At 40.8% G+C, this 16,414-nt stretch overlaps 1 protein-coding gene across 5 annotated transcripts in view; it reads right to left on the bottom strand.

The window, feature by feature from the left end:
* Window positions 1–16,414, bottom strand: part of hemk1 (HemK methyltransferase family member 1) — a 160,771-nt gene that overhangs the window by 61,493 nt on the left and 82,864 nt on the right. For all 5 annotated transcript variants that reach the window (XM_043707652.1, XM_043707653.1, XM_043707648.1 and 2 more), the window contains one exon: window positions 9,100–9,149. In XM_043707652.1, coding sequence (XP_043563587.1) covers window positions 9,100–9,149 — 50 coding nt within the window. The remainder of the gene's footprint in view (window positions 1–9,099; window positions 9,150–16,414) is intronic.

Raw genomic sequence — 16,414 nt, forward strand, 5'->3', positions numbered from 1 at the left:
GTGTTGCACCTCCTGCGGTTGCAAGGGAAGGTGCCGGGAGTGGTGGTTGGGTCGGTGGGGGGTGTGGATCTGACAAGGGAGTCGCGGAGGGAGTGGTCTCTACGGAAAGCTGATAGGGGAGGGGAGGGAAATATATCCTTGGTGCTGGGGTCTGTTTGGAGGTGGTGGAAGTGGCGGCGGATGATGCGCTGTACATGGAGATTGGTGGGGTGGTAGGTGAGGACCAGTGGGGTAGGTAGGTGAGGACCAGGGAACCTCCTGTTCCCTGGATGCTGCCTGACCTGCTGTGCTGTTCCAGCAATAAAGTTTCAACTGCTCCTTTATTAGGTGATTTCAAATAAACCTACTGAACTATAACCTGGTGCCGTGTGACTTCTGACTTTGTCCACCCCAGTCCAGCAGCTCCAAATCATATTTTCTTATGAATCATAAAAAATAACACAGATACCATTGCATGTCAACGTTCTATAGTCCCTCTCAGTTCAGCTTCTCTATTCTTCTTGTCAAATGTTGCAACTTCCCACATTACATGGCATCTGTCAATTAAATGTCCACTCACTTAATATCTATATTCCTTTGCAAATTCTTTACATTCTCCTCACAACTCATTTACCTGTCTATTTTGGTATCATTAAAAATCCAACTCTCATTACAAATTGTATTTATAATTAATAATAAAAATACAGTAACCATATATTTTACTCAAGGATATGTTTGACAAAAATCATTTTTCCTGTGCTAACGTCTGACACACTGCTAACATTAAAAAGTTTTTACAGCAAAGGAATAGATTGTTCGGCCCAACAGATTCATGCCATTCTTTATGATCCACGTGTGCCTTCTACTCCTGTTTATCTAAATTCATCATGCTCCTCCATCACTTCTCATGCACTTCTCTAGTTTTCTCTTAAAAATATCCATATTAATTGCCTCAACAACTCTGTGTGGTAGTGAGTTCCTCATTTAAATCTCAAAGTTCTCTTGAATTCTCCATTGGGAAGCCACTTCCTATTTTTGGTGGCCTCATAGATTGACTTGCGAGAACAACCCACAACCAGATAATTTCCGCATGCCAAACAAAGTAACATAGAATCCATGGTCCGATATACTCTCAAAAATCTGAATCAATTCTCATGTTAGAATATACAAAATTGAAACAGGAGTAGATCATTCATCCCTTCAAGCCTGCCTCCCACTCCCATTCTATACAATCATCGCTGACCTACCCCAGATGGCCTCAACAGTCATTGTGTTTCAGCTCCTCATAGCATTCAAGTCGCCAATATTTTGAAAATCAACTTTGACTTTAAATATTTTCTGTAATCTAACATCCACAAAGCTAAGGGATACAAAATGCTAGGCATTTACTACTCTTTGAGAGAAGAAATTCCTTTGCATCTCAGTTTTCAATGAATGTCCCCTTAGTCTGAAACTATGTTCCTTGGTTTGACACTCCCACACGTTTGAAAGCAACTTTTCAACATTTACTTTTTAAGTCCCCTCAGAGGCTTGTATGCTTTCCTTGATTCCTCTAAACTTAATGAATAAAGGCCAAACCTGTTTAGCTTTTCTCGATAAACCAACCCAATCACCTCAGAATCAGCCCAACCACTTTCAAACAACTTCCAATGCCAGTAAATCCTTTGTTAAATATAGGAATCAAAACTGTGCACATTACTCCAGATGTGGCAAAGCCTACACTCTGTACAGTTGTAACAAGATGTCAATATTTTTAAACTCCAAACCCCTGACAATAAAGGACAAAATTTCATATGCCGTCTGAATCATTTGCTGAGCTTGCATGCCAACTTTTGGTGTTTCATGAGCAATTATACCCACATCCCTCTGTGATGCACTTTTTTTGAAGAATCTCTCCATTTAACTAAAACTCTGCCTTTTCATTCTTCCTATCAAAATGCATGGCCTCATACTGTCTGACATTAAACTCCACCTGCCCAGCTTTTGCTCACTCACCTTCTTGTAGGTTCCTTAAGTCCTCATCATAAAGTAGCCTCCCAGTTACTTAGGTACATCACATTTTGATCCCTCCTCCAAGCCATTAATATAGATAGTGAATAATTGATGTCCTACGACTGATCCTTATGGCATTCCACTATGAAAAAGACCCATTAGTCCTGACTGCCTGCCTTCTGTACATTAACAGAACTTCAATCCATGATATTGCATTATCCCAAAACCATGAACTCTCATCTTGTGTAATAACTTTACATGTGGCATCTTCTCAAATGCCTTCCAGAAATCCAAATACATTACATCCACTTGTTCCCCTTTATCAATGCTGTTTATATATTATCTTCAAAGAACCCCAGCAAATTTGTCAAGCTTGATTTCCTACCACTCTGTGGAATCATGTCAACTCTGTTTGATTGCATTAAACCTTTCTCAATGCACTTAATAAACATTTTCCCAATGATACATATTAGCCTAACTGGCGTATAGATTCATGCTTTCTTCCTTCTTGAACATGGTCGTCACATTAGCAGTTGGAATCCAGCGAATTCAAAAATATTTCAACCAATACCCCCACCACTTCTACAGCCACTTCCCTTAAAATCCTTGGATGCAGGCCATCGGATCTGAATGAATTGTCTGCCTTTAGTCCAGTTAGTTTGCCAAATACTTTGCCCATCTTGACAGAGGCTTTCAAACAAGTCCTTTCCTCCTGTTATCACCTTAATTACATGATATCTTTGGGATGTTTACAGTATCCTCCACTGTGAAAACGGTTGAAAAATATTAAATGAAATTATGTATCATTTCTCCTTTCCCTGTTATCAGTTCTTGAGTTGCATCCTTCAAGGGTCCCACATTCACATTAGCTACTCTCTGTTATATAACCATTGAAGCTCTTGCTGCATGTTTTTAATATTTCCTGTTAATTAACTTTCAATATCAACTTTCACCCTTTGTATTTGCTTTTTAGTCATCCGCTACAGGTTCCCAATCCTCTGGCCTACCACTAGTTTGGAAACTCTCCTTGACTACTGTTATTAACCATGGGTAAAGGCAGTGAAGGGAGCTGAGAAGAGCGTGAAGGGAGCTCGAGGAAGAAAGGCCTCCCAATTCCTGCTCTCTCTTCTTGGTCCAGAACTCCAGCTTCTGTTCTCTCCTTTTCGATCCTTAAAGCAGCTCCTTTGTCTCCTTTGGCCACTAACCCCAGCTCTGCGTCCTCTTCCCTTCCCACTCCAGGGGCTTCCCCATCCTGTGCTGGGAAGCCCCCCCTTCTCCCCACCAATGAAGCCCAGTTTAAAATCACATGCTTCCCTGAGCAAGTACAGTAATACATTTGCACATGATGTCACACAAAGTGTATGCTTGGACGTTAGTGCTTGGAACTATGCGTTCCTGAATGAGTGTGTATATGTAGTTGCCCAAAGTTGTCGGTGATGCCTTCCTTTATTAATAATACTACTCCACCTCCTCTTCTTTCTGCCTATTTTTTCAAAACATCAAAAAACCTTGACTACTGAGTTCTCAGTCCTCATTGTCTTGCAATCATGTCTGTAATAGTTATCAAATCATCTTATCTCTTCTTGAGCCATCGACTCTCCGTTTTATTACAAATGCTGTTAGCATTCAGATAGAGTCTTAAGCTTTGACTTTTTACCATTATTACTTACTCTAGTTCTAGTTACAATTGTACCCTTCCAATTATAATTTCTGCCCTTCCTGTTGTACTTTAATTATCATTTATCTCTTCACTACTCGGCACTTCAGCTCTCATATAGATCAGCCATGATGTCAGTGAAGGGCAGGGCAGCCTTGATGGGCTGAATGACCAATTCTGCTCCTATGTCTGATGGTCTTATGCTCTCTCATTTCTTTTTGATGTTTCAAACTTCATTTCAATCAGACTCTCCTAACTACAAATTTGTATAAAGCTCTAGCTACAATGTTGGATACATAATACGTTAAGACACTAGTCCCAGTATGGTTCAAATTAAATCCATGTTGAAACTTTATTGCTGGAACAGCACAGCAGGTCAGGCAGCATCCAGGGAACAGGAGATTCGAAGTTTCGGGCACAGGCCCTTCTTCAGGAAGGGCTCAAATTAAATCCATTCTAGTGGAACAGCACTCTTTTTCCCCAGTACTAGTGCCGGTGCCCGTGAACTGGAACCAATTTCTCCCCACCAATCTCGGAACTATGCAATTATCTCTCTCTTTTACCCCATGCCAATTTGTACATGGCACACCTAACAATTCTGAGACTTTTTTCCACAGCTTTGTAGCTATCATACAAACCTATTACTAAAACTATCAACATGCTGTCAAAAATACTTACTTAGTCAGCCTTTCCCACATCTAATGAGATTACATGAAATGAACTTTTGTGAAAACAATTATCAGTTAGACTGTTGAGAGAAAGTTTGTTTCAATCATGAGCAACAACCTACAGATACATACTAACGCACATTAAACAACCTATAGTCCTATCTCTGCCAATGTATGTTCTCTAGAGCTTGAGTAATCATCTAAGAAATAGTCCAGTAACTTTGTCATGTTGCCTTCATAACTCCTGTTTGACTCATCTTCAAGCTTGTGCAATCCCTGTTTGGCCAGTTTCTCAAAATCATCTCTCTTTTTTAAACTGTTCATGGGATATGGGCATTACTGGCTGTAATGTCATTTATTACCCAACCCCAGTTGCCCCTGAGAAGGTGTTGGTGTGCTGCCTTCTTGAACTGCTGCTGTCCGTATGCTGTAGGTAGGCCCATAATAGCATTAGGGAGGGAGACCCAGCATTTTGACACAACAGCACTGAAGGAATGGTGATATATTTTGAAGTCTGAAGGGTGAGCAGCTAGCAGGAGAACCCGTAGGTGGTGTTATCATGCATTTGCTGCTCATGTCTTTCTAGATAGTAGCATTCATGGTTTGGAGTGTGTTTTTTAAGAAGCCTTGGTGAATTACTGCAGAATGTCTTGTATATTGTACACATCGCTGCTACTAAGTGTCTGTGGTGTAGGAAGCGAATGTTTATAGAAGTATTACCAATCAAACAGATTGCTTTGCCCTAGATGGTGTCTCGCTTTTCGAGTGTTGCTCAATCTGCACTTATCCAGGCAAGTGGAGAATATTCCACTGACTTGTGCCTTGCAGATGCCAGACAGATTCTTGGAATCAGGTGGTGAGTTACCCTCTAGGAGAAAGTGAGGACTGCAGATGCTGAAGCTCAGAGTCGAGAGTGTAGTGCTGGAAAAGGTCAGGCAGCATCTAAGAAGCAGGAGAATCGATGTTTCAGGCATAAGCCCATCATCAGGAATGTCTGACGTTTCGGGCATAAGCCCTCCTGATGAAGGGCTCATGCACGAAATGTTGATTCTTGTGAGTTACCCTCTGCAGGATTCCCATTCTCTAACCCGTCAAAACCTTCGACTTGTATTTAAAGAGAATAGAATAGCTAAAGTGAATGGTGGTCCCTGGGATGATGAGACTGGGGAGCTAATAGTGAGGAACACAGAAGTGGCAGAGTTACTAAATCAATATTTTACTTCAGGATTCTCAGTGGAGGAAACTACTACTATCCCAATAGTCACAAGTAATACAGAGATTATTGAACAGGAGGAACTCAGAACAATCTTCATCACTAGGGAAAAAGTACTGAGTAAACCATTGGGATTGAAGGCCAAAAGGTTCCCATAGCCTGATGGCTTACATCCTAAAGAAAGTGGCAGCAGAAATAGTGGATCTATTGGTTATAATATTCCAAAACTTCCTGGATGCAGGGAAGGTTCCATTGGATTGGAAAATGTCTAATATAACACCCTTATTTAAAAAGGGAGGGTGGAAGAATGTAGGAAATGACAGGCCTGTTAATTTGATAAGTGGCATTGGGAAATTGTTCAAATCCACTATTAAGGAAGTAATAAAATGACATTTGGAAAGTCAAAATAAAATCTATCAGAGTCAGCATTCACCCTTTTATGAAGGGTAAATCATGATTGACTAATTTGCTAAAGTTCCTTGAATCCGGGTCTCACACTGCCAGAGACCCGGGTTCAATTCCCGCCTCAGGCAATTATCTGTGTGGAGTTTGCACATTCTCCCCGTGTCTGCGTGGGTTTCCTCCGGGTGCTCCAGTTTCCTCCCACAATCCAAAAATGTGTTCGTTAGGTGAATTGACCATGCTAAATTGCCCGTAATGTTAGGTGAAGGGGTAAATGTAGGGGAATGGGTCTGGGTGGTTTGCTCTTCGAAGGGTTGGTATGGACTTGTTGGGCCGAAGGGCCTGTTTCCACACTGTAAGTAATCTAATCTAATCTAATAACAAGCAATGTGGATACTAGGGATCCTATGGATGTAGGATATCTGGACTTCCAAAAGCTTTTGACAGGTTAATGTACAAGGGAAGATCATATGGCATTGGAGCAATTTATTAGCTTGGATAATAAATGGCCAATGAAATGAAAGCAGAGTCTTGGGATAAATGGGGTTTTTCTGGTTTACAAGATGTAACTAGTGGAATGCCACAGGACTCGGTCATCAGACTCCAGCTATTTACCTTCTATATGAATGACTTGGATGCGTGACTAGAAAGTACTACAGCCAAATATTTGCTAAATTGTGAGAAAGTAGGTTGCAATGAAGAAATAAGAAATTTACAAATGAATATGGATAGGGCAGCATGGTAGCTCAGTGGTTAGCACTGCTACCTCACAGCACCAGGGACTTGGGTATGATTCCACACTCGGGCGACTGTCTGTGTGGAGCTTGTACATTCTCCCCTGTGTCTGCGTGGGTTTCCTCCGGGTACTTCCTCCCACAGTCCAAAGATGTGTGGGTTAGGTGATTGGCCATGTTAAATTGCCCATACTGTCCAGGAATGTGATTAGTCATGGGAAATGCAAGGATGGAATTCACTATGATAGAGTGCAGTGGATGCTGAGATTTGAAGTAAATTTAAGGAGTAGATAAATTTTTAAGTAGCATTTGGTTGAAGGCCTTTGGTGAGTGGGTAGCAAAGTGGAGTTAGGACTGAGATGAGATTAGCCACGTATTAAATAGCAGATCAGGCTCGAGGTCCTGAGTTGCCTATTCCTGCCCCTAGTTCTGATGTTTCTGATTTAATAGTGGTAATACCATGAATGCAAAGAGGTGTGAATTAGATTCTCTCTTGTTAAAGATGGTCATTTTCTGGTATTTGTGTGGTGTGAATGTTAATGTCGGTTGTCAGCTCAAATCTGGATATTGTTCAAGTCTCGTTGCATTTAGATATGGGATGCTTCAGTATCTGAGGAGTCACCTTGTTGTCTTTTGTTGTCTTTGCTGATTTCCTACCTAGATTGAGCTTCAATCATAGCTCTTCCCTCCCCATTATCCACCACGCTCCATTTTACACTGTTGTGTTCCGAGTATATAATTAATAAATTGAAATCCCAACACTGGGATGGAATGCAATTGTACTGCATCACCACATGGTACAACATCCTTAACAATAAACATAATTTCATGAGCCCTATTAAGTACTTGGTTTATTACAGCAGTATTAAGAACAAATTACAAAATGATCATTATCACACAAACAGAACATCTGATAATGATCCTATTTTTGTTAGTGGCAACTTACTGTGTGAAAATTGGCTACCATGTCTCCTACAGTGATTACAGTTCAAGAGTACATAATTGGCTATACAGTGCTGTGACACATCCTGAAATGCATGTACAAGCTCTCTTTAAGTTTTACTAAGTGTGGTAAACAACTAATGCAAAAAGAAATTAGCACCCAATAAAGCCACAATAACAAAATATGATCAGATCTAGCCTGACATATATAATTGAAAAAATTGCAAAGGAACTGAAAAAGTCCAGAAATGAAAGTAACCCCTTAAGATAATGCCACTGGGAGTTGTTTCTAAGAACCTATAACTCAATCTATTATTACAACACAGAATAACTTGATACTGACCAAGCCACTAAAAGCATGCACTTGATTTATTTGCAACATCTGCACCCACTGACAGCATATGGTCCGAAGGTGCAAGAATCTGTGGAAGGCCTGTGCTGGGAATTTCCAAAATGAATGAACATGAAACTGAACGGTACATTAAACATGCCCACGCAACAGCAGTGCTCTGGGAACTTTAGACCACAGCCCTCAGTTTCCGAGGCTATGCTGACTCTGCAGTGCTGTGCTAAGAGCAGGCAGACTGCCACTCAGGACTTCATGTGTCTAACTGTGGAGCTAAAATATGGCAGTGCCATAGGGTACGCTTAGGGCCTCATTGAAATGTTATTAATAAATTTAAAAAGGCTTCAATGACCAACCAATCATACCCTTTAACTGCATTCTTTCTCACGTAGTTATTGAGCTTCCCAATGAATCCATCTATACTCTTTGCCTCAACCGCTCCACATGGGTGTTAGATCTACATTCCAATCATGCTCGGGTGAAGATGGTCTTCCTGAAATCTTCACTGAATTTATGAGTGACTATATTGTTTTAAGGCCTCTATTCAGACCTTTTCCACAAGTGGAAATAGCTTCTCTATATCTACCTTTTCAAAGCCCTTTTCAAGTGCTCTACCAGGCCTGCTCTGTCTTTACTTTGCTCAAAAGAACCTGAGGTCTTTCACAAAAACTAAAATCTCTCAGGAACTATATCCAACACCACTTTTTTTTGCATCTTCTTCACTGCTTCTCAATGTTTTTTCCAATATGGACACTAGAACAGCTCCCACTACACCAAGTGTAGGCTAACCAAATACAAGTTTAACATTATTTAACCATCTTTTAATTCAACTGTACATTTTAGCACCCCATCCAGCATCAAAAGTAGCAATGCTGCCCAGAGAACAGTCTCCTCCTAGCATCACCAATAGCTGCTCCTTTAATAGTGAACAGCAGCTGCCTCTCGAGACAAACTCTGTCACATCCTAATAATCTATTCAAGTTAAAAGAGTATATCCTGCTACAAAGCTCAGTCTGCTACCTCTGGAGTTCCAATGAAGCTAGCTCAATCTCACCTTTGCCATTAATGGAAAATGAGGGACAAGAGTATTTTCTTCATGATTGAAAACGCAAGTGAAGAGACACAAAGCTATAACAATAACTTCCTGTATTCTCAGTTTTACATACCTAATATAACATTGAGCTGCAATGCTTGAAGTCTGTGCTGAACACATAACCTGAAAATGCAATCAGAAAAAAACATTAGGAGTATTTCTGGAATTGTACCAGAATGAGCAGAAATTTCCTCCAATATCCGTTAGACCAAAACAATTATCCTCAGTCTCCCTTCCAAACTTTCTTCCCAAATTACCGACTTTCTAAAACCCCTCCCTGACAAAAACTGTTTTGCACACCTGGTGTCATATCTGATTTCTGAATCGAGCTTCCAACTTTGAACTATATGTTCGTGCCACCAATTATCTCCACTTCGTAACACTGCACATAAATGACCACATTTACTCAATTCAATTTTAAACTGGAGTCAAAATGTGCAGTGCTGGAAAAGCACAGCCGGTCAGGAAGCATCCGAGGAGCAGGAGAGTTGACATTTTGAGCATAAGCTCTTCATTAGGAATGTCCTCACTTTCTCCTCCTCAATTTCAAATTGACCAATATGAGATCAAACTTAAAAGGTACATTTTTAACCTCATTATCATCTTATACTATAGCTTGATTTTAGTTATTTGATTGATGAGCAGCTGAATTATAACAATATCTCAAGAAAATAATCTTGTGTTTCATTTTGATAATCAAAATAGAAGGAAATAAGGAGGTTGATGTTTTGAATTGATGGAACATATTAAAAAAGCAACTTCTTTCAGTGTAATGAGTGCTTTCTTTAAAACTGTTATGAATAGAGAGGAAAATAGCTGAGGGATTTTTTTCACGTTGACAAATACAATCAAACAGCAGCAAAGTGGCCGTTTTGAACTTTGAAAGAGATTGGCTCTTGTGTACTGGAGGGTGAAGGTCAGACAGACAGGCCTGGCTTCTGGTTCAGCAGTGTGGAATCTGAACAGCTCCAGGTTCTGCTAATCTGATCTGCAGCAAGTGCCATGTAAGTTCCCAAGTGTCTCCATTCTCTGTCAGTCAGGCCAGGCGATTCCCAAACATGTATGGAGGAGAACTGGACTGAAGGTCTGCCTCAGGGTTCCAGACTGTCTTGAAGATTTTTAAAAAAGATCAATAAAACATAAAACAGCTCTCCAGTCCCATACCCATACTATCCATTCCCAATGGTCCCTCCACCCTCTATAATCCCTCATATCCTCTACGCCAACCTATGCCTCTCTACACCCCATAGTCCTTTATAGCCACTTTGCCAACCTAGTTCCAACTCATGCCAGTCAATGCCCTCCCACCCTCGACTCTTTGCCCTTACAACTACCATGTATTCATGATAGCAGACCTCAGGGTCTATGCTGAGATTCTAAGGTCTAAATACTTCAAAATTTTATTTTGAAAACAACATTCATTCAAAAATACACATTCACTACATTTATATCCCTTTTGCTATATGATTCCTTGTAACGTCAAGCCTTTCATGAAAGTACTTAATGTTTATGATAACAAACAGTGGAATTCATAGTCTCACACAGAGTCTAGGATCAAGAGGAGCTGTCAATTAAACTGAAATTGCAGGTACACCATTAAGATAATGTAAGGTTGCAAAATCTGTTGTGCAGCACATGTCCATTTGATAATGTGATATGATAATGGTAGCCTTCTGACTCCAAGGCTTGACACTCCAGACAGTACAAGTGCAGAACTTAAACATTGTTCAAAGGAGACTAGAAGCTAAACCATTTTCTGTCTTGCACTTGAAATATCCCGTTACCAAGTCACCCTTCATTTACACATGGAGAGTCCTTGTCACTGATCCAGTTCCCTCAGAGGCAGTTCTCATAGTGAGCAGAACTACTGATACTCTTGTTTTATATTTGTCAGCCAGGGTGCCTAGGTTAATAGCCCCAACCAGGGAACTCACGCTCCATAAAGTCCACCTGGCTGACCTAGCTACGATCGGTACAGCACTCATCAAAATTAGAATGTGAACAGACTTGAAAAAAACGATATCATTTCATATAGCATTAGAAGTGGGTGCTAATTGACTGGGCCATCATTGGCATGCAAATGCAGCAAGAACAGTTACTGGTCAAACTTAATTCTCAAACCAGCCAAGTAGATTCTGATTAGCCAAGGTTCTGATATAAGATGAAGCAAAGTCTGGCTGTCTCCGTGACCCATTCTTTTGAAGAAGGTGCAATCTACAAATTCCTTTCACCTACATAAATCAGGGTCTAAACATTGTTGCACACAATACACCACTCCGTCAGGATAGCCGAGGATCTTAAATTAGTGTTTGGTATAACTATAACTCAGTCCAGATTATTTAATAAATGACTTCCAATGGCTGAATCACATCTAATAGTGGATATACTTTTCTGAGGCTTGCAAACTCAAGGCTGGTTGATCATGAGTGGTTTTCTGCCATTTGTGAATAGTCAACAGGGCGTATTATTGAAAAGTGTGACTGCATCTGGGAATTGTGAATGATGTCACGGCAATGAAGAGAATCTGGAATCTCAGGAGGGAGAATACCTGTTGAGCTAGTTTTGGCAGAATTATTAAACCTACAGTTTTCTTCAGACTAAACATCCATGAATTGTTAAACAATAAAACGATTCACTATTTTTAAACTGTGTCTCATAATACACAAGGTGAAGTGAGGCAAGGTAGTATTTGTGCTAGGATTCCAAAACATTGCACAAGTTTTCTAGAAATGCCTTGTATTTTCAAGGTGTCAATCATCTTTGGAATCAATCTCCCTTTAATAATTCACAAAACCATTGAAGCAATATGGTGAGATGAGTGGTATTAACTATCCCAAAATGTTCTTACTAACTTTCAAAACCTAACGCTGAATGACTTACTCTTTCAAATTACCAACTACTTGATATTTCCGGCCTTTAGCTTGCTGCATCTCTCGATATGTTGTTGCCATCTCCTATCTTTTACTGCCCTCCTGCTTACTGCTCCTCTGTCTTGCCTCCTTTCCACTCGCTGAGCCCCAATCCACCCCTCTACCTTACTATTTCAGGAAGTGGTGAGTAGCAAGGTTTGCGGTGAGTGGCATTACTTCAGTTGGTAAGGTCCTTTGCCTGATAATAGGTTTGCTTACAGAATGCAGTATTATAATATCTGCTTACTCCCTCACCTACATTTGCTGTGTTCCAGCAGTTTCTGTTTTTATGTGCTCCAGGGTTGGTATTTTCTAATCGGCCTGTTCAGAGATATTATTCTTCACTCTTGGAGCAGGTAGACACGAACTTGGGCCTTTTGACTGAGGAAACTATGGTGAGGATGGGGGTGGTGGGAGGTGGGCTTTCCTCAGTCTGCGCAGGAAGTAGAGATGCTGTTGGGCTTTCTTGGCAAATGTAATCTCTTGTTTCAAAAAGTGGGGAAGAGAGAAACCAGGAACTAGAGATGTAGTCCATAGTACAGAAAATATCAGAAATGATTTCAAACATTGATGACTGGATACTCAGAAAATAATTGCCTGATTAGACAGGGAAAATCATGTTTGATAAATATGATAAACTTTCTCAGAATGTTACTAGCAGAGTTGATTACAAACTAGTTGTAGATGTGTTACATTTGGATTTGCAGAAGGCTTTTGATAAAGTCACACACAGGTCAGTAAACAAAATCAAAGTGCATGGGATTGGAAGTAATGTACTAGAATGGATTATGAATTAGTTAACATGTAGAGAGGAAGAATAAATGTCAAAGAGTATGGCCTTGGAAAAGATGGCCTTCACATTTGGTAAGCTGTGACAAGTGAGGTAAGGAGCAATTAGTTCTTGGGCCCCAGCTGTTCACAGTCTAATATCAATGATTTGGATCTGGGGACCAGTACAATTTTTCAAGTTTGGAGATGATGCAAAACTTTTTGTGAATGTACATTTGTTCGGAGAATGCAAAGAGGCTTCAAAGGGATTTAGACAGGCTGAGTGAATGGGCATGGGCACAGCAGATGGAAAGTTAGGTGGATAAGTGTGAGGTTATCCACTTTGGTCGGAGGAGTGAACATGCAGGACATTTTTAAAATGGTTTGAGACTGGAAGGTGTTGATGTCCAAAGGGACTTGCTCATAAGTCAGTGAAAGCTAGCATGCAGGTGCAGTAAGCGATTCCAAAAAGGGAAATGATATGTTAGCCTTTACTAGTTATGTTAGTTGCAAAAACATTTGAATACAGGAGCAAAGAAGTCTTCAACAGTATATAAAACTGGTGATACTAAACCTGGAGCATTGCCTAAGGAAGAATATGCTTGCCAAAGAGGGGGTACAGTGGAGGTTCATCAGACAGAGATGGGATAGAATTTCTTTACTCAGAGGATGGAGAATCTTTAGAAATTTCTATCCCAGTGAACTGAGGAAGCTCTGTCATGAAGTAACTAATTGATCAAATTTTAGTTACTACTGACATCAATGAATTGTAGAAGACAGGCACAACATTAACTTCAGATTCACTGGAACACTTGAAAATAAAGCTTGGACTCTTGGCTCTAATCACAAGGATCATTGGCAAGTGAGCTTTAAGGGACCACTCAATTAGCATAGGCTGGAAACCAGCCCAGTTTTATCTGATGTCTTCAGTGATTATAAAGGTTTCAGATCCTCACGCCTAGATTTTCTTCTAAGGAGTACTGACCATTGCAGGAGGAGTGAAAGAATGGACCCATCTTACTGCTCTGGGATAATGGGGAGAAAGGAGTATTGGAACATAGAACATTACAGCACAGTACAGGCCATTCGGCCCTCGATGTTGCGCCGACCTGTCATACCAATCTGAAGCCCATCTAACCTACACTATTCCATGTGCGTCCATGTGCTTGTCCAATGACAACCTAAATGTACTTAAAGTTGGCGAATCTACTACTGTGGCAGGCAAAGCATTCCATACCCTTACTACTCTCTGAGTAAAGAAACTACCTCTTGACATCTGTCCTATATCTATGAAGATGGGGTCATGCCCGAAACGTCGATTCTCCTGTTCCTCGGATGCTGCCTGACCTGTTGCGCTTTTCCAGCAACACATTTTCAGCTCTGATCTCCAGCATCTGCAGTCCTCACTTTCTCCTATATCTATCACCCCTCAATTTAAAGCTATGCCCCCTGGTGCTCGTGTCACCATTCTTGGAAAAAGGCTCTCCCTGTCCACCCTATCTAACCCTCTTTTTGTCTTATATGTCTCTATTAAGTCACCTCTCTACCTTCTTCTCTCTAACGAAAACAGCCTCAAGTCCCTCAGCCTTTCCTCGTAAGACCTTCCCTCCATACCACTCAACATCCTAGTAAATCTCCTCTGCACCCTTTCCAAAGCTTCCACATCCTTCTTATAATGCGGTGACCAGAACTGTACACAATACTCCAAGTGCGGCCGCACTAGAGTTTTGTACAGCTGTAGCATAACCTCATGGTTCCAGAACTCGATCCCTCGATTAATAAAAGCTAAAACACTGTATGCCTTCTTAACAACCCTGTCAACCTGGGTGCCAATTATTTATGCAAGGTTAGAATTCAAAGTCAGATGTGGATTCAAATCCCATGCTGGGGCCTGAATACAAAAACATGGTTGACATTTCAGTGCAGTAGTGCTGGGAATATGCATCCCTGGAGGTGTCATCTATAAAAAACAAAGGCCTTGCCTTGCCTGGATGGAGAGAAAGGATTCCATGCAAATTCATTGATGTGCAGGTGAGTTATCCTTGTCAGTGTCCTGACCAATATGGACAGATATGGAAATTGCTGACAAAACTCAGCAGGTCTGGAAACATCTATGGGTAGAAAACAGAGTTAACATCTTGAGTTCTGGTGAAAAGTCACCTGATGCAAAACGTTAGCTCTGCTTTCTCCCCACAGATGCTGTCAAAACTGCTGAGTTTTGCCAACAATTTTAGTTTTCGTTTCAGATCTTCAGCACCCACAGTTCTTTGTTTTATGCTTTACCTAAAATAGATAAATGCCGTCATTATCAAATTCTTGTTTGTGGGATTTATTGTATGCAGATTGACTTATGTTTCCCTTCTTACAACAATGATTACTTCAAAAGCACTTCATTACCTATAAAGTACTTTCAGAAATGTTAAGGTCAGAGGAGGTGCTACATAAATGGAGTCTTTTTCTCTTCTCAGAGTGGACCTCTGATTCTACTTTGGCTACCAAGAAATTGCTTGCTGTTGTAAAGGAAGGAAAAGTGTTACAGATGATTGAGGCATCTAATGTAACATCTGAAAGGGAGTGGCTGGGCTGATGGTACTCAATAAATTCTAGGGACCTAGAACAATGTTTTGCCTAGGCCTCAGACTAAAATAAGCCAATGGAGGCTCAGAGAAGGGAGTAGTAGCTACCTGGCCACCCTCCCTCTTTCAAAGGGACTTCATTAGTCCTACTCTGTGAGCACTACCAACCAGGAGGTTTCCAGAGTTGATGGCAGGATCAGAGAAGCTGCAGAAAAGAGCAAGTATCTGGTCTCTCATATCCTGTTGCTACATGGTATAGTTGAGGCATGGATGTACTTGAGGGTAAGATGGGTAAGTAAAGAGAAAGAAAGGAGTCAAAAGACCATAAGATGTAGCAGCTGAAGTAGGTCATTCAGCATATTGAGCCTGCTCTGATATTCAATTAGTACATGGCTGATCTGATAATTCCCAACTTCACTTTCCCACTTTATCCCTACATCCCTCCATTCCCTTAGTGATTAAAAGTCTGTGCCCCTCAGCTTTGAGTATATAATACAGCCCTCTTCAATAAAGAATTCCACAGATTCACTACCCTCTGATAAAAGACATCCCTCTTCATCTCTGTCTTAAATGTGCAATCTCTTATTCTGAGTTTATGCCATCTGGTCCAACACTCTCCCACAATAGGAAACAGCTTCTCCGTATTCACCCTGTCAATTTCCTCTTAGAATCTTACCTCCTCAAAGAACTTTAATTTTGTCAGACAAAACCAGACTCTGCTCTCCTATTACATCTTTGAAAACAGTCTTTCACATTCGAGCAATGCCAGATGTCAAGCTAACTGTCCTATACTTACCTGTTTTTTGTCTTTATCCCTTTTTGAAAAAGGGTGTTACATTGATAGTTTTCCAAACATTTGCAACTTTTCCTGAATCTAACGATTCTTGGATGATTACTACCAGTCAACCACTTTCCCTGTAATATCTTAGCATGGAGCTGAAAATGTGTTGCTGGAAAAACGCAGCAGGTCAGGCAGCATCCAAGGAACAGGAGAATTGACGTTTTGGGCATAAGCCCTTCTTCAGAAATGAGGAAAGTGTGTCCAGCAGGCTAAGATAAAAGGTAGGGAGGAGAGACTTGGGGGAGGGGCTTTGGAAATGTGATAGGTGGAAAGAGGTCAAGGTGAGGGTGATAG

Source organism: Chiloscyllium plagiosum, chromosome 18 (genome assembly GCF_004010195.1).
Source record: "Chiloscyllium plagiosum isolate BGI_BamShark_2017 chromosome 18, ASM401019v2, whole genome shotgun sequence".
NCBI lineage: Eukaryota > Metazoa > Chordata > Chondrichthyes > Orectolobiformes > Hemiscylliidae > Chiloscyllium > Chiloscyllium plagiosum.